The 23,047-nt window shown below is 44.4% G+C and overlaps 1 protein-coding gene across 6 annotated transcripts in view; it reads right to left on the bottom strand.

The window, feature by feature from the left end:
- Positions 1–1,779: 1,779 nt before the first annotated feature.
- LOC119304079 (sugar transporter ERD6-like 4) overlaps positions 1,780–23,047 on the bottom strand; it is a 49,081-nt gene continuing 27,813 nt past the window's right edge. For 2 of the 6 annotated variants that reach the window (XM_037581237.1, XM_037581239.1), the window contains exons 2-17: positions 19,971–20,060; positions 4,913–4,972; positions 4,765–4,830; positions 4,485–4,550; positions 4,314–4,389; positions 3,947–4,011; positions 3,776–3,868; positions 3,591–3,671; positions 3,423–3,507; positions 3,274–3,320; positions 3,137–3,199; positions 2,996–3,055; positions 2,755–2,820; positions 2,602–2,661; positions 2,371–2,485; positions 1,780–2,278 (exon numbers count right to left, since the gene is read on the bottom strand). In XM_037581237.1, the coding sequence (XP_037437134.1) occupies positions 2,166–2,278; positions 2,371–2,485; positions 2,602–2,661; positions 2,755–2,820; positions 2,996–3,055; positions 3,137–3,199; positions 3,274–3,320; positions 3,423–3,507; positions 3,591–3,671; positions 3,776–3,868; positions 3,947–4,011; positions 4,314–4,389; positions 4,485–4,550; positions 4,765–4,830; positions 4,913–4,972; positions 19,971–20,060 (1,206 nt within the window). In that variant the 3' untranslated portion in view covers positions 1,780–2,165. Of the gene's footprint in view, positions 2,279–2,370; positions 2,486–2,601; positions 2,662–2,754; positions 2,821–2,995; positions 3,056–3,136; positions 3,200–3,273; positions 3,321–3,422; positions 3,508–3,590; positions 3,672–3,775; positions 3,869–3,946; positions 4,012–4,313; positions 4,390–4,484; positions 4,551–4,764; positions 4,831–4,912; positions 4,973–7,963; positions 8,054–8,163; positions 15,837–19,970; positions 20,061–20,152; positions 20,914–23,047 lie in introns of those variants that run through there. The other 4 variants (XM_037581238.1, XM_037581240.1, XM_037581236.1 and 1 more) reach the window with 3 other exon arrangements.

The following is a 23,047-nucleotide window of genomic DNA, read 5'->3' as shown; positions in this document are numbered from 1 at the left end:
AGTGCACAACGGAAAGCCATACATGAAGACATCTTCCAGACCCCATTTGCCACTGACAACTTCATCAAATCCTACTTGTCAGACATAGAATTCTTGAATAAGAAGGAGAAATCACAGCCGATAGCGATACCGCGACCGAGGACGTGGGTGCCGCCACCCACGGACCACTTCAAGTTTAATGTGGACGCTGCTGTGTCCCGCTCGGGCATCTTTGGCGCAGTTGGAGTGGTTTGCAGGGATGAAAGGGGTTTGTTCATGGGAGCTTCGGCCCTCGTTTTCAGGGGACTCCGTGACCCCCAGGTGCTAGAAGCACTAGCTGTACGGGAGGCATTGGCACTTTCAGAAGATCTCTACCTTAACCAAATATTGGTGGCCTCGGATTGTAAGGTGGTGATTGATGCGGTCAGAGAAGGAAGCTCAGCAAACTTTGGTGCCATTGTTCAAGAGATCAAGGCTAGAGCAACTACCTTTATTTCATGTTCGTTTAGTCATGAGTATAGGACCTCCAATACGGAGGCCCATAATCTCGCAAAGTATGCTTTATCTTTAGGGTTTGGCCGTCACACCTGGCTAGGCCAGCCCGGCGATCTTGTCTTTGTACTGATGAACATTCTGAATCAGTAATAAAGCTTTGCGAGATTCTAAAAAAAACTAGAAGCAGGGAGTTTTTTTTGTGAAAAGTACATTAAGTGGCTTGGGATCCCTCCACTCTAATTTAACCATCCATTCTATATTGTACCACAAGGTCAGATTCTATTGTAGTTGCTCCTAGTTTGTCCTACCAATCGGGTGCAAAGGGTAACTTAGGAATTTCATGTGGGCCCCACCTAACAGGGGCAAAAAATCAAAGTGCAAAGTAAAAAGTGCGGAAAGATCAACTACTTCAATGTAAGTAGTGGCAAATTGTCAAAATATGAAATAACAAGTGGCAAAAATCAAATTGCCCCGGTAAGAGATGTCTGGAGGCGGAGAGGGAGGAACTCACCTCGTCGCGGCATGTCGCAACTCGCCTCCACAGGGAAGAGGCGGTGAAGCAAAGGGGGAGGGAGAGAAGGGTTTAGAGTTTCCTTTTTTTAGGGTGTGTCTAGGGCACATCTAGATGTGCTCTAGTTATTGCACATCTAAATGAGTGAATCAAACATAAAGCAGAAAAGAAAAAAGAAAAAGAAAATATCCACACGGATCTCAACGTAAGATCGATGACATAGAACTTAGCTGTGCAATACTTATGGCACATCTAGATGTGCTTTAGCAAAACTGTTTTTTTTATTCCGAATATGTTCCCCTCTCACCTTGTTTTTGCTCCGAGGTCGCTCTGACCAGAGCACCCCTTTGGCTCCGTATGCTGCTATGTAACTAATCATCCATTGGTTTCCTAGAAAAACATCCATCGGTGTTCTATTCCTTTCTTTGAGATTTGCACTGTGCATTTCGATCCCTTCTCTCTTCGCTAGCGAGCACTTCTTGAGATGCCCGCCGCCACGGCCCGCTGCCCCTTCCTCCTCGAGCAGCCCTTCTCTTCCTCCTCCAGAATGTAGCCTGTGCTCGCAACCACGGGGGACGGGGGCCGGTGACCGGCTTACGGTGGGCTGCTGCTCGACGCCGGTCGCATGCCACTGCAGTTGGTGCAGCCGGTCGCCGAGACGTACGCGCACTCGGCGTCCATATGTCCATACAGCGTCCATACGGAATTTGGTTTGCAACTTCGACAAATCAAAAGGACGCGGAATAACAAATAAGTTTTAAACACAAGCCGGAGAAAAAATCATGCAGAGGATATCAGGGCAATTTTTCCTTTTCAGATAAGGTGTATGTCACAATGGCACAAATATTCACCACGTTCACATGAACACTTTGAACTAGCAGTAAAAGTTTGGAACAGAGCAGGACAATCTCAACGTTTTTTTTTTGCGGGGGGTATCACAGTGGGAGCTGACCACTAGCTGCACCTGCACGGAGCCCAGAGAAGAGAACAGAGCATAATAATTACATGCCCCCTTTACAAAGTCGTCTGAAACAATGGCTGTACAGGAATACAGACGACACAGTTTTCCTTTTCTTTTGTATGATTGGCCTTCATCGAGCAATCGGACTAGTAAAAAGAAGACGATGCCCGGCTTGAAGAATAATTCCGACATATATACCGTGAAAACTTCGGACCGAGCTCACCGGAACGACCACTGTATCTCCTCTAGAGTTCTTCCCTTCGTCTCCGGCACCCAGAGGATGATGAACACGAGGGTGAACGCGCTCACGAGCGTGTAGCACGCAAAGGTACCTGTCGAGATCGTAAACAAACATAAATGATCTCCGTCAGGTCCGTGCCGTGGGTCCATAATTCTACTTGAGGGAAGAGGGAAGAGCGTGAACCTCCAGCACTCCAGCTGAGCAGCAAGTTTGCTGTCATTGTTATCCCGAAGGAGGTCAGCCAGTTGGCGAGCGTCGCGAAGCTTCCCGCGAGGCTCTTGATGCTAACCGGCAGGATCTACAAACACATAAAATGTACAGATGTATGGTTATGTGAATGCTCCAGTGACATGCCTAAACCACATTAATTATGAGATATGGTTCTATACGCAGTGTGCAGATTCACTATATTACCTCAGACATTATGACCCATGGAATGGCGCCCATACCGAAGGAGAAGGTGATCACATAAGCCTGAACAAGTGTCAGGTTAGTATCTCGGGCATAGCTCGTGGATTTGCGATGTAATTTTTCAGACTAAACAATCTAGTTGGCGGATGGACATACCACAATAGCAAACAAGGAGACCATGCTTAATATGTAATACATGTCAGAATCTTGTGAAACGTTGTCCTGGAACAAATAAATTATGGTAATATAAGAAAAATATTCAGCAGAAGAGGCTCTGTGATAATATCACGAGTAACAAAAATCCCCGATCAACGTAATAGACTATTATAAGGGTGTGGTGTATGTATTCTGTATTTTATTTATACCGGTACCCTATACTAAAGAAACCTGAACATACCTTGAGAAAAAATATGACGGCAATTGCAAGAAGGCTTAGGGTCGTTCCGGCAGAAGAGATCTGGAAGTTGAAGCGAGAGCTAAATTATAGTTACAGACAACTCCAGTAACAGACTGGTTTCAAAGAGAGGAGGAAAGTTACAATAAGTAGGATCCGCCGGCCAGCTCTGTCTAGCAACCAGGTTGTAGCTCCAGTGGCAAGAAGCTGATGATAAATGCTGTCAGCACCTTAATGTGAACTACTAAGAGACAAGAAAAGATATATATCAAGTTACACACCCCAATAACTCCAACTCCACATGCGGCCAAGTTGCTGTTTGTAACACCTGAAAAGCTTTTCATGTTAAATATAGAAGCTGAAATCGACTATAACATAACACTATAGTATTGCACTGAAGGAAATTTAATGACCAAATTGTACAGCTTGCCTGCAGCTTTGAAGATGCTGCCTGCATAAAACAGTATGGCGTTGATCCCACTTAGCTGTTGTAGTACAAGCAGGCCAATTCCAAGCTGCCAAGTTGCACCACAATCACGATTACTGAATGCAATTGCGAATTTTGGTATGAAATAAACCAGCAAGTCAAGGAAGTTACTGTCAAGGGCATGCGGAATTTCTTTTGGTTTAACTCTTGGAAACGAATCGCCGTCATTTTGTTTGCTGATGCTACTGCTGTCTGCATAATGTTAAAGCAAACATTGGTGACTACGCTGAAAGTACATCAGATAGAAAGATTTGTAGTTAGTTAGTCTAGAAGGAAAAAAAAAGGCAGGTGCTTGCCTTTATATCATTCACTTCTGAGGTGATGTCAGTCTCAGATCCTCTCAAAACTTGTAGGGAGGCTTCGAAATCATCCATCTTGTTCATCTTTGCCTAGAGATTGATGCACAACAGTGGTTAATAAAAAATTCAGAATGATGCAGCACTTTGTATACATTTGCTCATACAGACCAGCCATCTTGGAGATTCTGGAATGAAGAGTAGGCCAGGTATCAATATTGTGCATGGCAAGGTTCCTAGAAGAATGACAGCCCAGTGATTTGAATCAGAAATAGTCAGAGGTTCAGAAACCAGATGCATACACATTCGCTTAAGCCCAAAGTACTAGCGAAATCAGCGGAGATTGCTGACACGGTAACTTTTCCTTCAAAAGCTTGAACGGAAATATTAGCCAAAGGATATCCCAGGTTATAGTCATACATTTGTCAACATGGCATTTACTGTTACTGATCTTGTGAACTTAAATATCAGAGGTTAAGTGAAAACTGATGGTGAAAATAAAAAAGTTCAGTAACGCGTCGGCACTTCATCATGTTACCTATCACCGCAAGCATCCTCCAAGGAACAAGCATGCCGAGCACATAGGCCAACACCATCCCAAGAGTTACAGACAACTGCGAAATGAACAATTGCATGATGAGTCCAGCATAAACAAGCTAATACGTGTTTGCTTGACAAGAAGACAAGATGCTTAGGAGGATAGGCCTACCGGGTTCACGCAACCTAGAGCGCCCCTCTTGTTCCGAGGAGAAATCTCTGCTATGTATACGGGCACCTATTATCACACAATTCACAGACCAAGACTAAGTATTTTAACTAGTCCAAGATTCTTTTGACAACAAATAAGCTTCACAGCGGGATGGTCAACTTTTTCCCACATTAGTGACATCATGTTGATTTTTTTTTTCTGAACTTATTAAGCAGATACACCTGTGTGCATAGATCTTGTATGCAAAGAATAAGCAGGTAGAGAGTGTTGTTAAACGAACCGTGTAGGATATGATACCAACACCAAATCCTTCAAGCAATCGCCCCGTATACAGAAACGTAGTGTCCTGTAAAGCGAACACCAACAAGTGTCAAGTTCAGAAGCAGCAAACGGTGAAACTTAAGGTCAGGAAAAAGGTATCGTCATACTTTTGCCAAGGAGATGGCGAGCCAGCCGAGGATGTTAGGAATGGCAGCGATCATCAACGCCTGGAAAACCAATTCACAGCTTGTTAGAGCTCAACAGAAGATTGTTGGTTCGGTTAGGTACTGAATCATTGCAAAGATACGACCAACATACTGAAGTTTGGCACAACAACAAGAGAAATTAGCAACAAACCGCCGCGACTGGGATCGACTTGGCACAAAAGAACTTCCTTTTTTCTTCGGCGAAAAACCACCGGTCTACCATAATCTTTTTTTTTTTGCAAGAAGCACTGATTGCTCGCTGAACGGTATGTGGTGTGGTGTTCTTTCTGACGCGAGGGGCGACGATGGCCCAGACCAAATAGCCGTCAGGCATTCTCACGAACACCTCGCGTGCGCACCAGCGCCAGCGCCTGGGAGGGACACCGGATGAATCCCGGACGAGGGCATCCTGCTGAACGGAAATCACGCCCCTCCGTCACCGCAGCAAGCTCCGGCACGGTGGAGCGGCTGTGGCTGGCTGCTGTCAGGAGGAGCAATCCTGTCCCGCACTGCCTCGGCAGCGGCGACCACGTCGTCCTCGTCCTGGGATACTTCGGAGCCTTTGGCCCAGGAATGTGTCAGTGAAGGGTGGATCCGAACCCCAGTCATTTTGAAAGGGGCAAATTATCAAATGTGAAGCCTTTTTGGACGATCAATCAAATGGGAAAGTAAAGCATGACAAATGATTCAATTTCTGGTTCGCCGGTATTTATGGTTCGGGCGGCCAAGTCATAATGTTTTTGAGATATGCTCGGCACTACTGCTCCATCTTTTTCTAGAATATATGCACGAGCGTGCATATCATATATTGATAGAAGAAGAAGGGATAGACCCCTCCACCACTATTGCTCCATCTTCATCCACTGCTTCCTTGACCACACCATCTCTTCATCACCTACCCCGTCATAAGAAATTCCACCTTGCGACCGACTATTTTGTATGGGATATGGTTATTTTTTTCCTTCTTTGCAAAAATGATTGTATGCGATATGGTTGTTGTCTAGTTATTTTTAAACTAGGCTTAAACTAGTTGTAGATGGCATGCTAATTTTGTTTTGTATGTATGCTATATTAATTTTGGTAGACCCATCTATGCCACCCTTATCATTGACTAGATTCTTAATTTTATTTAGTGGTAACTTACACATGATTTTTAGCATATACAAGTGTTAACCCCATGAACCTCAACAGGTGAAACTCCAATGTAGCGGATCGTGGAAGCAAAGCACCACCTTCTGGAGCCCATAATCTCGCTTTAGCCAAAGGAAAAGTGGCCAACGTTTGATGTGCGAAATTCCTCCCACTTGCACGATGAGACTTACCAAGTTGGCTTGTGGGTAGGATCTTAGGGACAGGGATAGCATCGAGAACAAAGGACTTCAATATAAATCTGACGAAAGGCTATTATCGGGTACGTCGTATCCTGATCGAACATATGGCAATTAATCGCTGCAGTATGATAATTTTTTGGTTGATCCTTTACGCTACATGGCAATTTTTACTATAAAAACATGGAAGTCGCACACACAAGCATGACAATTTTATCTGTTTTCGCATGGCAAATCTGATCGTCTAAAAATCTAACGTCGGACTTCTAGCATTTCTGAGAACAAAAGTCCTTTCTCCATTTTCAAGTTTTTTCTCTCTCTTCAACTTGGCATCACTTATTGTTTATGTCTCCACCAATCATTTCATGAGAAATGCTTGGCCAAGAATTAAATCTGAACATTATTGCTCGCACCTAATCTTTGTGCTCTCTTCCTTGGCCTACGTACCTCATCATCGATGCTATTGAAGTGTCACATCATGACACGATATAGCCTCCGTACGTACATGCTCATCAAGATATATATAAGCAACTACTAGTTGCTTGTACTATGTTCATTAAAAATGCTAAAAGCTGTACTAGATATAAGCAACTATGGTTGTTTGTATGTATTTTCATTTTAAAATGCATTATTTCCTTCCCTCACGGCGTCGCCTTCGGCAACAGTGCAACTCCGGCAGCGGTGGCCGGCCAAGTCGCCCGTCTCTGTTCCACCGTACACTGCGGAACCTCAGTGATTGGCACCCTCCTCCAGCAATAATTCAACTTTTTTGGAGAAATAATTCATTGGCGCTGTCCTGCAACCTATCTACCAGGCACAGTAAGTGCAGGATTAATTGTCTAGCCCAGTGGTAACATGCATGCAGCAGTACGTGTGGGCCGCGTGCATGCATGCATGCCACACTGTTGTTTCTGGTGCAGCTCGTGAGAGACCGTCTTGGACACTGGTCGACCTCCACATAATTTATTTGTGTTGACGATTAATTTATTTGTGTTGATGACTGATACATCTCATACATTTTGTTCTTTTTGCTGCTGCTCTAAATGGTAAAAAATAGATGGATTGCACGCAAGAGTGCATTGCTATTTGGGATGGGAGTGTCTATCAACAAAAGGGAATGACACTGACCCTTTAATTGTGAGGGGACAAGTCGCAAACCGGTCGATCTCGCAATGAAATGCTGCTTGCAACCAGCAATAATAGCTGCGTAGAAAAAGATATATGGAGTGCAAGAAGGCCAGGCGGAAATATCTGTGTAGCGTGCTCTAAATAGGAAGGTTGGACACCTCTTTTTGGATCGTACTTCAAGACGTATATATGGGGTGCGAGAAGGCGATGACGACTGTTTTTTGTGCATGGTAATACATGTTGAGGCCTTGAGGGGGCGATGATGACTCTATTGGATGCATTTTTTGCACCCCTCAAAGCTTCATGTTGGGAGTTATTATGAAAGGCCGAGGCATGCATATACGGCGAGGCGACTCTGCTAGGGTTGTTCTTAACTTTGACTTTGAGGCAGACGGGTGGATTTCACATTGAAATACTATTTTCTTCATCCAAAAAAGCTTAGTGCTAGATATATCCATTTAAGGGACAAGCTTTGGGACAAGTTTTATCAAATGGAGGGAGTACGTGCGTATAGCGTAGAAAAAGACGGACAGGTTAAGGAAGGAAAAAATCTCACCCCTTTGTGGCCAACGTGCTCCACCATCTGGCCGCTGGCGATGGCGCCCACCATGGCGCCGATGTTGGAGAGCGAGCCGAACACCGAGAACTGTAGGTTGCCAACGTCGTCGGTCAGTCACGAGGATTCCGGGCATTGCCAGGCCAGCGAGGCCGGCAACAACAGTAAAAAAAGACGGCGGGCGATGGAAGGATGGTGACCTCGGAGATGGAGAGGCTGAGGTCGCGGGTGATGGCGTCCTGCGTCGGCGAGGAGAAGCCGCCGGTGAAGCCGAACTGGATGGGGCCGAGCGCCACGACGAGCGTGCAGAGGAGTGCGGAGACGTGGGACTCGCGCATCATGGCCATGGAGGAGGACGCCGTGAGGCTGGACCCCATCTTGTACCAGCTTCCCGTGTTCACCAGCAGTGGCTTCCGCATGTCCATGTCGTCGTCGCTCCCGCCGCTCTCGTGCCCTCCTCCGCCGTCTCCGCCCTTGCCGTTCATGGTGGCCCTCGCAGAGAGAGAGAGAGAGAGAGAGAGAGAGAGAGAGAGAGAGAGAGAGAGAGCGGGGGGAGAAGAAGAGGATGTCGACTTTGAAATGGGGAGAGGTGGTGGGATGGGATGGGCTCGTCTCTAGGTAGCTTGTTTGCAGACGTACATCTACAACGTATGGTTGCTCGGCTTCCGTCCTTCCAGAAGGCGCGGCAGGGTACATGTGCGCTGCAGTGCAGGGCTCAAAAGTCAAAAGCCTACCTACGGTAAGGTCTTCTCCTTCAGTTGGGCTTGGGAATAGCATTATTCCCGCCCTCGTGATATTCTGCACCGCAGGCATTATTCCACTACCCATTTCTGTGTCAATCGGGTCAACCCCTCCCTCCTGATGGGACAATTAGTTGAGTACGAGAACCTGTTCTGATCACATCGTCTTTTCTTGTAGTACTACATACTAAATACATCAATTTGAGCGACAAATACACGCAGACGATTGTACACTGTACACTATAGTGTTTCTTGCTTTCTACGGAGAAGAAGGGATAGAGTGTACGCGATGGTCTCGTTATTTTTTGACAGGTAAGCGATGATCTTGCTTGCTTCTAAGTAGAAGGAATGTGCTAAGTGATTGTCCTTATTTTTCTTGTTAGTGGGTGTGATCTTACTTACAGGTCTCGCCAGTAGCCTTATTATAGACATGGTCTAATATCTCTCTATTGAGAACCCCACATGGACTCCCCCAGGCAACCATTGACCATTCCTATTGTTTTCAAGTTTCGATTGGCTAACTGGAAAAGCAATCATATGCATGTTTGCTCTTCCATGTTCTATGCGCAACGTATGTTAGACTGCCGATGTGGTGACGATTGCTTTGACACTCACTAGCCTTTCTTATTAACCGTTGTGATTGGCAGTTTGAATCTTTGGGAAGGCATTATCTCAGGGCGGCGGTACACTTGGGCTAATAATAGTTTGGTGCCGACATACGAGAAACTCGATCGGGTAGAATGAAAATTGAAGTTTCCTCTCGTGAATGTGTGTGTGCGCGCCCTAAAGCGTATTGAGACAAAGTTATGACCATGTGCCCATCTATCATTCCTGATTCTAACTCTACTAGCTCCCCTGCTACTCGCCGCTCATTCAAATTTGAATTGAGATGGTTACAACGGAATGATTTTGCAGACTTAATTAAGAATGTATGGGAGAGGCCCACCATTGTTGAACTCTTATTCAGAGATGGAATTTTAAAATCGCGACCACTAGGCAATTCCTATCTGGATGGAAGAAACACACTAGTGGTATGTCAAAAGAAGCAACACCTTACCACTATTATTGATGACCTCGATAACAATACGCGAGTGCACGTCTATTGAGACATGCATTTTGTCTCATCAAGAGATTAATATAAAAAATTAATCCAATGAGCAGATTGCACGTCTATTGCGAGAAGAGGAAGTCAAATGGTACCAAAGATCCAAACCCTATTCATTTCTTTAGTGAAATAACAATACATGATGTTTTCATATGGCCAATGGGCGGCATAGGAATAAGTATATTCTTAACCTGGATGTGGAATGGATCGAGGATCAGGCAGAGTTGAAACTATAAGTCTCTATCCGGGATTTCAGATGGAGGGCACTTCACAGTCGACGAGACCCAAACGCATGATGTCTCATAAGTTACGATAGATGAGAATGATATCCTCACGTACCTATGTGAAAGCATAGGAGAATGATATCCTAGCCTCAAAAGCTGAAAGACAATGTTATGCATCTTTTTATGGAAGATGACCATGATAAGGCTAGGAATTCGGAACTCTTGCTTTCAGATTTTGAGCAAATGTCAGGTCTCAAGATTAACTCTCATAAAAGTGAGTTCTTCTGTTTTGGAGAAGTCAAAGAGGCGGATACACAATATGCTGACCTAATTGGTTGCGCACAAGGTCAATTACCGATTAAATATTTGAGAATTCTGATTCATTATCGTCCTCTCACTAATACGGAGTGAGAACATGTCCTTGAGTGCTTAGAGAAACAATTGAGCAGTTGGAAAGGCAAAGGCGCTCTTCGCTGGAGGTCGTCAATTTTGATCAACCCTATTAATTAGTTGTAGGCAGTAAATTATGTTTCCGCTTAGGTACGCTTGGCTAACATGGTCTATTCATGGAGTCATCAAACTCTGCTCTCTCCTATTAATTATCTCATCACATCATATTTTTTCCTTTATTTGGAAGATTTAATTGCATTTATACAAGGTGGAGTATATTTAGAATTCTATTAACGGTAGTATACGCTTGATTTTCGACGTACACAAGTGTCGACCTCGTGAACCTCAAAAGGTTAAACTCCAACGTAGCAGATCGTGCAAGCAAAGCACCACCTTCTGGAGCCCATAATTTCCCTTTAGCGAAAGAAAAACGTCCAGCTTTGATGTGCAAAATCCCACCCACTTTATTCAACCACGCTTTATTCAGCTTGAGCTGTAGATAGGTGATCAGCGCACTTGTGCTGCTAGCTTTACTACACAATATCTATCCCTATAGTTTCCCCCCCTCTTCAACTTACTATCTCTCGGTATTGTTTAATATGTTTCCACCAATATATTCATGAAAACTGTTTCACCAAGAAATAAAAAGATCTAAACATTATGCCTCGCATCCAAACTTCCTTGACCTGCCTCATGTATGAATCATGATTGGCGTTATTTAATGTCACATCGATCGCATCATGACGCTATAGGCTTGAGTACGTACATGCTAGTTATAGATAACTAGCTAGTTGTTTATATGTCCGTTTTAAAATGATTAACTAACTACTTATTCATATGTTCATGTTTTAAAAATGTCAAAATACTCTCTTTCTATTATTATTTCGTTCGCTCACCGGCACCGCGTCGCCTTCCGCAACAGTGCAACTCCGGGAGAGAGCGGCGGTGCGTCCGCCCAGGTCGATTCTCGGCCGGTCTCTATTCTATGGTACAATGTGGTTTTGACGTCTCCTCCTCTTGGCGAGCGACCTGCGGAGTGCGGACCCGGCGTGATGGCAGCATCCTCAGCAATAATTCATTTGCTGCAGCAGCAGCGCCTGCTGGCTGCTGCTCATGAAACCATCTTGGCTTTGGACATTGGTCCAGTCGACGGTGATACCGAGAAGAAGAAACTAAGTCTAATATACTGTATATGGTACTAGTACCTTCTTGGACCGACCGACCGCGTCTATGCCCGGCCTTATCTAACATAACAATATACTACATGATCTAACGTAGGAGTATGTCACATGAGGTATGTGGAGACAGCTGGCTGTCTAATTTATCTGTGTTGATAAGAACCTCCGCCGTTGAGATGTTAACATGATTATGTCTATATTGAGCAACCTCATCCACTTTTTCTGTTGCTTTAAATGGTAAAAGTTGATACATTGCTCAAAAGGCTGCACTGCTGATTGTTACATGGAATGGAAGTATCGATCAACAAAAAGGATTGACGCCGACCCTTCTTAATTATGGGGGGACAAGTGGCAAACCGGTCGATCTCGCAATGAAATACCACTTACAACTAACAGTAGCTGCTTAATTAGAACAAGACAAACAGGCCAAGGAAAAATATCCATGGAGGGTCCTCTAGACATAAAGGTTGAACCCTTTTGGAGTGTTCTTCAAAACATATGGAGCGCGAGAAGGCGATAATGACTCTGCTACGTTCTCTTTTGCCCCCTTGAAACTTCATATTGGCAGTTCTTATGGAACGCGGCAAGTTGCTTGTGTTTTTTTAACACAATACAGACGCAAACGCTCATATATACGCACATGCACTCATCCTTATGAATGCACACAGGTACATAATGGAAATTGAAGTTTCCTTTTGTGACCATGTGTGTGGTGTGTCCTAGAGCGTATTGAGATACTTTATGACCATGTGTCCATTATTCCTGATACTAACTCTACTCGGTCCCCTGCCACTCGCCGCTCATTCAAATTTGAATTGGGATAGTTACAATAGGATGACTTTGCAGACTTAATTAAGAATGTATGCGAGAGACCCACCGTTGTTGATCGCCTATCCATAGATGAAATTACAAAATTGGGGCCACTAGGCAATTCCTATATCGATGAGCGAAACTCACTATTATTGATGACCTCGATAACATTGGTGAGACATGCATTTTTGTCTCATCAGGAGATTGATATGAAAAATCAATCCAATAAGCAGATTGCACGTCTATTGCGAGAAGAGGAAATCAAATGGTACCAAAGATCCAAAGCCCATTCTTTTTTAGTAAGATAACAACACACGATGTTTCGATATGGTCGCCAATGGACGGCACGGGAAGAAGTATATTTTTAACCTGGATGCGGGGCAGATCGAGGGTTGGGCAGAGTTGAAACGATATATCACCGCGGATACTATAAGTCTCTCGGTGCTTCAGATGGAGGGACCTTCACAATCGACGAGACAAAAACAGATGATATCTCATAAGTTACCACGGATGAGAATGATATCCTCGCGAATGATATGCTTCTTTTTATGGGACATGACCTTGATAAGGTTAGGAATCTGAAACTCTTGCTTTCTACCCTATACTGGTAGAAACTTCTTGCAAAAAAAAAAACCCCACAAAAAACGTTTCACCAAGAATTAATTTGTTTAAACATTATGCCACAAATTCAAACTTTGTGTTCTCTCTCTTTTTTTTTTGCGAATACTCTCTGTTCTCTTCCTTGACCTGCCTCATGATTGAAGTTATTGAGTATCAGATCACATCATGAATATATAGGCCTCCGTACGTACATGCTAGTCATAGATATAACCAGCTAGTTGTTTATATTACCATTTTTAAAATGATTAGCTAACTACTTATTCGTATGTTCATTTAAAAAAGTGCTAAAACTCTCTATCTCTCTTTCTCTTGTTATTATTATTTGTGGGTGTGTCTAGGGCACATTTAGATGTGCTCTAGTTATTGCACATCTAAGTGAGTGAATCAAGCATAAAAGAAAAAAAAAGAAAATATTTACACGAATCTTAATGTAAGATTAATAACATATGACTTAGATGTGCAATACTTATGGCACATCTAGATGTGCTTTAGCAAAACTGTTATTTTATTTCCTTTACTCAAAAGCGTGGTGGTCCGTTCGGCCACGTCGATCTCGGGCCGTCTCTATACTATCGTACAATGTGGTCTTGACGTCTCGCTCGTTCCCTTGGCAAAGGACATGCCGTCCCCCGGTGATGGCAACATCCTCCGCAATAATTCATTTTTCTTTGCGGAAAGTCAGCAATAATTCAGTGAAGCTGCTGCGGCACAGCAGCCCATATCCACCTACTACTGTAGCACACAAATTCCGGCCGTAGGATTGATTTTACACTTTACTATTATATTGTAGGCTAGCTAGTAACATGCTGCAGCAGTAGTGCGCGCATGTATGCATGCAATAAAAATACACAGCAGAGTTGTACCGTTTTCCTCAAAAATAAAATACCGTCTTGGACCGACCGATCTACCGCGTCCATGTTCTTGTCTTAACATTATTACATGAGGGATGTGGAATGTGGTGGCAGCTGGCTGTCTAATTTATCTTTGTTGATAAGAACCTCCACCATTGAGATGTTAACATGATTAAGTCTGTCTTGATTGAGGAATCTTATCCATTTTTTGTGTTGCTTTAAATGGTAAAAATAGACCGATTGCTCAAAAGATTGCACTGCTATCTGATCTGTTACATGGTGTTGGTGTATGAGTACTGTAATTAGGTGACTTTTTAGGGACTAAAATGTAAATTGTACAAACAAATATAAATAAGTACAGAGAGAAGGGATCGGTGTGGAACGATCCAGAGTTTCCCCCAAATCCTCTTCTTCATGCTCCCTCAAATCCCTAGCTCAAATCACTCAAATCTCATATGATTTTCAACATGGCATCGGAGCAGGTTAATCTTCTCTGTTTTTTGCTGTGATTTCAACCTATTGCGGTGCTGTGTCGCCGTGATTTGCGGCTATCGGTGGTGATTGCTGCGCACTCGAGCTGCTGCCGGGACCTGCGAGGTTATCTCAAAGCTGCGGCAAGGAGCGCCGCGACCGGTCTACTGCTGCCTGTTGCGTGCCGACCGCCGTCCGGCGTGGCTGAGCGTACTCCTGGTATTTGCCGTACTCTGACGCTGGGAAACTGCTTGGTGCGACTGTTGGGCTGTTCCTGCCGAAGGAGTAAGCTGGCTTGTTGTTGCTGATTGTGGTTGCTTTTGGTCAACTGTGATTAGTGTTGCCGTATATCTCATCTCTGCTTGGTGGCCGGATTAAAATACTTCTGCTGCTTGTGTGCATTCGAGAGTACTAGTACATTTAGTTGACATCAACTCTGCTAGTACTCTGCTTTTGTGCTGCCTGTGTGTTGTTGCTGGTGGAGTGCTGCAAAAGAAGTCCTGTGTGACTGGCTCTTTTGGTGGTGGTAAATCATGGCAGATCCAAGCAAGGAGAAGTCAGGGGATAGTAGTGTGGATAAGTTATATGAAATTTTTAGCAAAGTATTTGAGCAGCAACAACAACTCAAATTGGTTCCTGAAGCAGTCAAGTATGCGCTTGAGCCTAATCCGGTAAAGTTGGCTGGACCGGGCAATTACATTAGTTGGGCACGACATGCTCAGTTAATCCTGAGTTCTCATGGTTACGAAGAATTACTTAGTGCTGATGAAAGTGGCACTAGCACAAAATAGATCAATGACAGAGTGTTGGTCTGGTTATTAGGAAGCATGGAACCATCAATTCGAGAGCAAGTTGAGACTATGACCACTGTATCTGAAGTGTGGAGAGCTTTGGAGAAGCAATTCTCAGGAAAATCAAATAAGATGCAGGCTACTCGCATCATGCAGGAGTTGACTCACTTAAAGCAAGGCTCAAAATCAGTGACTGAGTATGCTGGTGAGATAAAGAGATTGTACAGGGAGTTGCATTATTACCATCCATTTCAACCTGTTGACAAGAATGACATGGCTATTCACCATACCTGGTTTGAACCATTTGTGGGCAAGCTCTTCCTTGATGGCCTGAATCAGGAATTTGACCTCCGTCGTCAGCTAATATTCTCCAAAACTGAATGGCTAAGCCTTGACGATATCATCTCTAGTGTGATTGAGGAGGAGACTCGTCTTATTCAACCCAAGGAGCATGGTCAGGAAAATTCAGATGCACGTGCAGCCCTATCCATACAAGCTCGTCATGCTCCAAGGCCGTTTGGTAAAATAGATAAAAGCAAACTATTTTGCAACCATTGCAAAAGGACAGGACAAGCAAAGGATATGTGTTTTGAGCTGCATGGCTATCCATCTTGGTGGGAAAAAGGGAAGTCTCGGCCAGGGGGAGTTCAGGGAGCAAGTAAAAGACATGCTAATCTCACTACATCCACCAGTGAGCTGCCAGTGGTAGATGTGCGAGCTCTTGAGGATTTCACTTCCAAGCTTAGACTCTCAGAAGGCTCCTCTTCCTCTCAAGGTTCATCTAAAGTTGAGTCTAGCCTTCATGTCACTTCTGACCAAGGTATGCCAAATCATCATGTCCACACTTCTCGAGCACAACCAAAATCTTGGATTATTGATACAGGAGCTACTAACCACATGACAGGAGTCTCGAATTTATTCACTTCCTATACACCTTGTTCTGGTAAGGACAAGGTACGTGTAGCTGATGGATCCATGGCACCTATTACAGGACGTGGATCTGTCAGGTGCACTAAGGCATTGTCCTTATCCCCTGTCCTACATGTTCCAAAATTTTCAGTCAATCTCTTGTCCGTTAGCTCTATTACTCAATCCCTTAATTGTAGATGTTGGTTTGATCCTACCTGTTGTGCTTTTCAGGAGATAGACACAGGGAGATTGTTGGCGATTGGGACCGTGCATGATGGACTCTACTATCTTGATGAAGGAAGTGATGAAGTTGCTTTTGCATCATGTCTGTCTCCTGGTCAAGAACTACTACTACACCATCGCAGGCTCAGACATCTTTCTTTTGTGGCATTATCTCGTATTTACCCTTCTCTTTTTAAGATGTCTCCCAGGGAGCTCCTGGTATGTGATGCTTGTGAATTGGCTAAACATACAAGGGGTTCCTATCCTAGTATAGGTTTAAGGAGTGACAAACCATTTGAAATGATTCACTCTGATGTTTGGGGACCCTGTGAGGTTCACTCCATTTCTGGACATCGATGGTTTGTAACTTTTATAGATTGCTTTAGTCGTTACACTTGGCTTTATTTTTTGAAGCGTAAGAGTGATGTGTTCTCGGTTTTTAAAGATCTATGTGCTCTTATTAAAAATAAACATGGGGCAACTATTAAAACTTTGCGTTCAGATAACGGAACTGAATATGTCAACCAAGAATTTGGACAGTTCCTTGCCTCAAATGGCATTGAACATCAAACGACCTGTGTTAACACTCCAGAGCAAAATGGTGTTGCAGAGCGTAAAAACAGACATCTGCTTGAGGTTGCACGCTCACTTATGTTTACAATGAATGTGCCTAAATTTCTTTGGGGGGAAGCAATAAAAAACTGCAACATATTTGATAAACCGTATGCCTCTTCGGGTTCTTGGTCATAAGACTCCTGTTGAGTGTCTCTTGAAATCTAATGATTTTGTAGTTCCTCCGAAGGTCTTTGGGTGTGTTTGCTTTGTGCACGACTATAGGAACTCTGTTGGAAAATTAGACCCCCGTGCTCTCAAATGTGTTTTCATGGGTTATTCTGCCTCCCAAAAGGGTTATAGATGTTGGTGTCCTTCGGAGCGTCGTTTTTTTGTGAGCATGGATGTGATGTTCCGTGAACATGAATCATATTATGGACCAACAAATGACACTGGCATTGCCTTATCCCCACCTGAAGTGCAACAAGAGGGGGAGAGTGATGATGGAGGCCCTCCATTAAGCCCTATTCTTGTTTCCACTTCAGGTGGTTTACCCATTCTTGATAATGCTCAAAATCAAGGGGAGGAGACAAATAATGATGGGTGTATTAATGGTTCTGGTCATGGAGACGTACAAGATACAATGGAAAATACTTCACTTCCTTCTCAAGAGGGTGAGCTTACCATGCATGAGGACCCAGGTACTAACACTAACTCTTCTAGTTCCATTGCTCCTATTAGCACCGCAGGGCAAAGTGATAGCCAATTATCTACTCATACTCCTCAAGATGATCAACCTATTGCTTTGAGGAAACCAATTAGAAATCGAAACATCCCAGGACACCTCAAAGATTTTGTTGGACCTAAACATGACATAGCGAATTTCATTTCCTATGATTACTGTAGTCTACCATTCAAAAGCTTTATTGCCTCTTTAGACTCTGTGTCCACACCATCTAATTGGAAAACTGCTATAGAGGACCCAAAATGGAAGGAAGCAATGCTTGATGAGATGAAAGCCTTGGAGAAGAATGAGACTTGGGAGCTCGTGGATCTACCACTAGGCAAGCAACCTGTAGGATGTAAGTGGGTCTTCACTATTAAGCACACTCCTGAGGGTAAGGTGGAGAGATATAAAGCACGCCTTGTTGCAAAGGGCTACACACAAACATATGGAATCGATTATGAAGAGACCTTCGCACCAGTGGCAAAGATGAATTCAATAAGGACGCTAATATCATGTGCTGTAAACCTAGGTTGGGATATTTATCAGATGGATGTGAAGAATGTTTTCCTTCATGGTGATCTTCAAGAGGAGGTATATATGCATATTCCACCTGGGTTTGAGTCGAGTCAAACCATTGGAAAGGTGATGCGCTTGCATCGCTCTTTGTATGGCTTAAAGCACTCACCACGAGCTTGGTTTGATCGGTTTAGACAAGCCATGCTAAAAAGGGGTTATCTTCAAAGCAATGCCGATCATACCCTATTTTATAATTACACTGATGGCAGAGTGGCAATCTTTATAGTGTATGTAGATGACATTGTGGTTACTGGAGATGATTCCAAAGAAGTTGCAGGTCTGAAACATCACCTTGCACAGGAGTTTGAAGTGAAAGACTTGGGACAACTAAGATACTTTCTTGGTATAGAGATTTCACGAGGATCAAAGGGTATCTTCCTCTCACAAAGGAAGTATATCTTGGATCTACTCAAGGAAACAGGTATGCTTGGTTGTCGACCTGTAGCTACACCTATTGAACAAAATCATAGGTTAAGTAGTGATGCAGGGACACCGGTTGATCGGGAACGCTACCAAAGACTTGTTGGAAGGTTGATATATCTGTCTCATACCCGTCCAGATATTGCCTTTGCTGTGAGTGTAGTTAGCCAATATATGAATGACCAAAGTCAGCTCATATGGAAGCTGTGATTAGGATACTGCGATATCTTAAGGGGTGCCCAGGAAAAGGCCTCTTATATATGAGACAAGGGGACCTGCAAGTTGAATGCTATACTGATGCCGATTGGGCAGGTTCTCTTGATGATCGGCGCTCAACGTCAGGTTACTGCACATTTGTTGGAGGGAACCTAGTTTCATGGCGAAGCAAAAAACAAAGTGTAGTGGCTCGATCTACTGCGGAGGCTGAGTTTAGATCCATGGCTCATGGCATATGTGAGTTATTATGGTTGCAGATTCTCTTAGCAGAGTTGAGGTTGTACAGGTACAAGCCTCTGATGCTATACTGTGACAACAAAGCTGCTATTGACATTGCTAATAACCCTGTTCAGCATGATCGGACCAAGCACATAGAGATTGATCGTCACTTCATCAAGGAGAAGCTTGATAGGGGAGTCGTTTGCCTTCCATATGTAACTTCAGCAAGTCAAGTAGCAGATGTTCTTACCAAAGGACTCCCAGAAAAAATATTTTCCATGTTTTGTAGCAAGATGGGTCTGTACGATATATTTGCCCCATCTTGAGGGGGAGTGTTGGTGTATGAATACTGTAATTAGGTGACTTCTTAGGGACTAAAATGTAAATTATACAAACAAATATAAATAAGTACAGAGAGAAGGGATCGGTGTGGAACGATCCAGAGTTTCCCCCAAATCCTCTTCTTTATGCTCCCTCAAATCCCTAGCTCAAATCACTCAAATCTCATATGATTTTCAACACATGGAATGGAAGTATCCATCAACAGACAGGATTGACACCGACCCTTCTAAAATGTGATGTGAGGGGACAAGTGGCAAACCAGTCGATCTCGCAATGTAATACTGCTTACAACTAAACAAAAGATGCCTAGAAAAAGACAAGCAGGTCAAGGGGAAAAATAATATCTATGAAGGGTCCTCTAGATACGAAGGGTGAAACCCTATTTTTGGGGCGTTCTTCAAAGCATACGGAGTGTGAGAATGCTGCTGTAGTAAGCTTGTTTTTGCCCCCTCAAAGCTTCATATTAATTGACAGTTATTATGAAAGGCCGGGGCATTACGGTGACTTTGCTAGAGTTGCTATTAGCTTAAATTTGAGGCAAACACGGTGCAAACGGGTGGATCTCACAATGAAATACTACTACGTGCGGCAAACATTTACTTGCGTAGAAAAAGGACGGACAGGCTATGTAAAAAAATCTGACCCCTTTGTGGCCGACGTGCTCCACCATCTGGCCGCTGGCGATGGCGCCCACCATGGCGCCGATGTTGGAGAGCGAGCCGAACACCGAGAACTGTAGGTTGCCAACGTCGTCAGTCACCAAGGCAGCGAAGGCGGCGACAAGAGTAAACAAAGACGGGCGATGGGATTAAGGATGATGATGACCTCGGAGATGGAGAGGGTGAGGTCGCGGGTGATGGCGTCCTGGGTCGGCGAGGAGAAGCCGCCGGTGAAGCCGAACTGGATGGGGCCGAGCGCCACGACGAGCGTGCAGAGCAAGGCGGAGACGTGGGACTTGCGTATCGCGTACCACCAGCTCCCCGTGCTCACCAGCAGCGGCTTCCGCATGTCGTCGTCGTGGTCGCTCCCGCCGCTCTCCTGCCCTCCGCCGTCTCCGCCCTTGCCGTTCATGGCGGCCTCGCCAATGGACGAAAGAGGAGAAGAAGAAGAAGAAGAAGAAGAAGAGGAGGAGGTCGACTATGAAGTTTGAAATGGGGAGGGGTGGGTGGTATGGGGTCGGCTCGTCTCTGGTTTGCAGACGTACAACGTATATGTTCTTAGCTTCCTTCCACAAGGCGCAACAGAGAGTATATATGCGCTGGGCTGAAAAGTCAAAAGCTTACAGTCTCTAGAGCAAGAAAGTTCTTCTCTTTCGGTTGTGCATTATTCCCTAGTGCTATATGGAACGGCTGCGACTTCAGTGCTTGTGCCCAACTAACCCATTTCCCTCTTGATGGGACAATTGCAGGTGCAGAGTACAAGAAGTTGTTCTGATCACCATCGTCCTCCCAAGTACCGGATTTGCTTTCCTACGGCTACAATCCTTCACTGGTACGTACGTACTTAGTGCATCTTTAGCAATGAGTACACTTGGCAGTACGGTTACTACATATACTATACTACTATGACGTTTTCTTGCTTCTACAGAGAAGAAGGGCTAGAGTGTACGCCATTGCCTCATCATTCTTTGACAGGTACGTACGCGACGATCTTACTCGCTTCTAAGGAGAAGCAAGGGCCAAGGGCTTGAGTCTACGTGATGGTCCTTATTTTATTTTAGGCATATGACATTTTCTTGTTAGTCGGTGTGATCTTACTTGCGGGTTTCCTCGGTCGCCTAAAATATTTTAGGCATATGGTGTTCCATAAGTAATGGCCGCCACATCCACATGGACTTATCTCCGAAAACCCACATGGACTCCTCCTGGCAACAGTTGACCATTCGTATTGTTTTTAGGTTTTGAATGGTTTACAAGAGAAAGGGATCATATGCATGTTTGCTCTATGATCTTCGTGCAATATGTTTTAAAGGAGTACTCGTTTTAGACTGTCGGTACAACCGACAATGCTTTTTAGTGGGGAGTTTGTTTTCTGTCTTTACTCGTTTCAATTTTTTTTTTCTGTCTTTAGGCCAAGATAAAGCCCGTATACTCGGGAAAAGGAGAGTTGAATTACATGATGGCCACACAACCAACGCCCAGTGGCGACCCCGGCAGGAAACAAGTAGAGCCATTAGTAAGCTGTAGGGTAAATCTTCTCAAGTTGCAAAGACTAATTTACAAAATTTAGAAAACCAAAGGGGTGTCATAGAAAAGTTGTGGAGTCATCCAACCCAAAGCTCCCCCCCGCCAACACACACACAGATGCTGCCAACATGCAATGACAACCGTCACCGACAACAACACTCGAACTGTGAGAAAAGCGCTTCAACAACGACGCCTCTAAGAAAGAAATAACGCGTGAGCACCAACATTGCCATATCTACCTACGGAGGCTAGATCAAGAGTTTCGAGCCCAAAGAGGGAGTTCGAGCAAACTCTGGACAACGCCTCCGACAAGGAGATGATGTGAAGCACCAACACTGTTAGGAATAACCAGAGCATGTCACACCTAGAATTTTCGCTCCGGAGGTCGAGACTCTATGATCAAAAGCACCACCAAACTAGAGTCATCGTGTAATGTTGCCCCCATTTTCAATAATGAAAAGTCCATGCTGCAAGCTAGAGTGTCTCACCTTGACAACAGTACATGCTCACAACTCTGATGTGTACCGAGCATACCAAGTATATGTGGAGTAGATCAATGCACACCCAACAACATCAACAAGGTCACCGCCACCGCCGCCAAGAACCCGCTTAACGGTCCAACCAGTGTTGAATAAACCATGATTTAAACTATGGCATGGAAGTCTCCCTCGCCGCCTTCAGACATAGTGGAACTCCGTTAGCTGTCCCCAACTCGCCGATGTTGATCTCAACCTATTCTACCATCGTCCCATACACTATGGCTTGGTGCCCTATTCTTTTGACAGGCGACCTACAGACCCTCAATGATCGCCTATGTTAGCATCCGCAATCCATTGACGCTTCAGTAGTATATTCACTATAACACACTATGTAGGATCAATTGTAGGCTAAGGTCATATCCAAGGCTATCCCCTAAATCAATGTACACCCCCATTTTTCCATGGACAAACCTAATGCTAGCCCCCATTTTATTTCCAGTTTAAAGATTTTATTAAACTTAGATTCGATATATTATATGGAACTTAATATTTATTTAGGAAACTTAGCTAAAAACTACTCCAAGTCTACCTATCTAGACGGGCGTGGATCTCGAGAACCGGATCTCCACCATTGTCGTCATTGTTGCTCCAATCGTGGGTGCTGACCTAGTCATCACATCATCCATCCTGGGAAGCGGCAGAGCATTGCCTTTGCCTTTAGGCGGGTGTTGCGCTCGTATTTCAGGAGCCCTTCCAATGTTACCCAGCGGCGGGCATCTAACTCCTCGGTCGTCTTCGACCAGTCGTGCACCCAGGGAGTGGCGAACTCTGAGTTGATGAGGATGTGCGGTGCCAGCATGCTCGATTTGGGACCGGACTACCGTGCTGACGTGACAGATAGTCCGGACTCCCCTACGACCTACTTGATTTGGGATCGGATTAAAGGATTCCAAATAATTCGAGTCGAAAAGGGGGAGCCCATTGAACAACCAATTAACTACAGATTGTCCGGTCCGAACAAGTAGATGTGGCAAGGGGAATACCCTTTGGTGCAA

This window comes from Triticum dicoccoides, chromosome 5A (genome assembly GCF_002162155.2).
Source record: "Triticum dicoccoides isolate Atlit2015 ecotype Zavitan chromosome 5A, WEW_v2.0, whole genome shotgun sequence".
Taxonomy (NCBI): Eukaryota; Viridiplantae; Streptophyta; class Magnoliopsida; order Poales; family Poaceae; genus Triticum; species Triticum dicoccoides.
The sequence above is the reverse complement of the archived record's forward strand: the minus strand, read 5'-3'. Positions and strand labels throughout refer to the sequence as shown.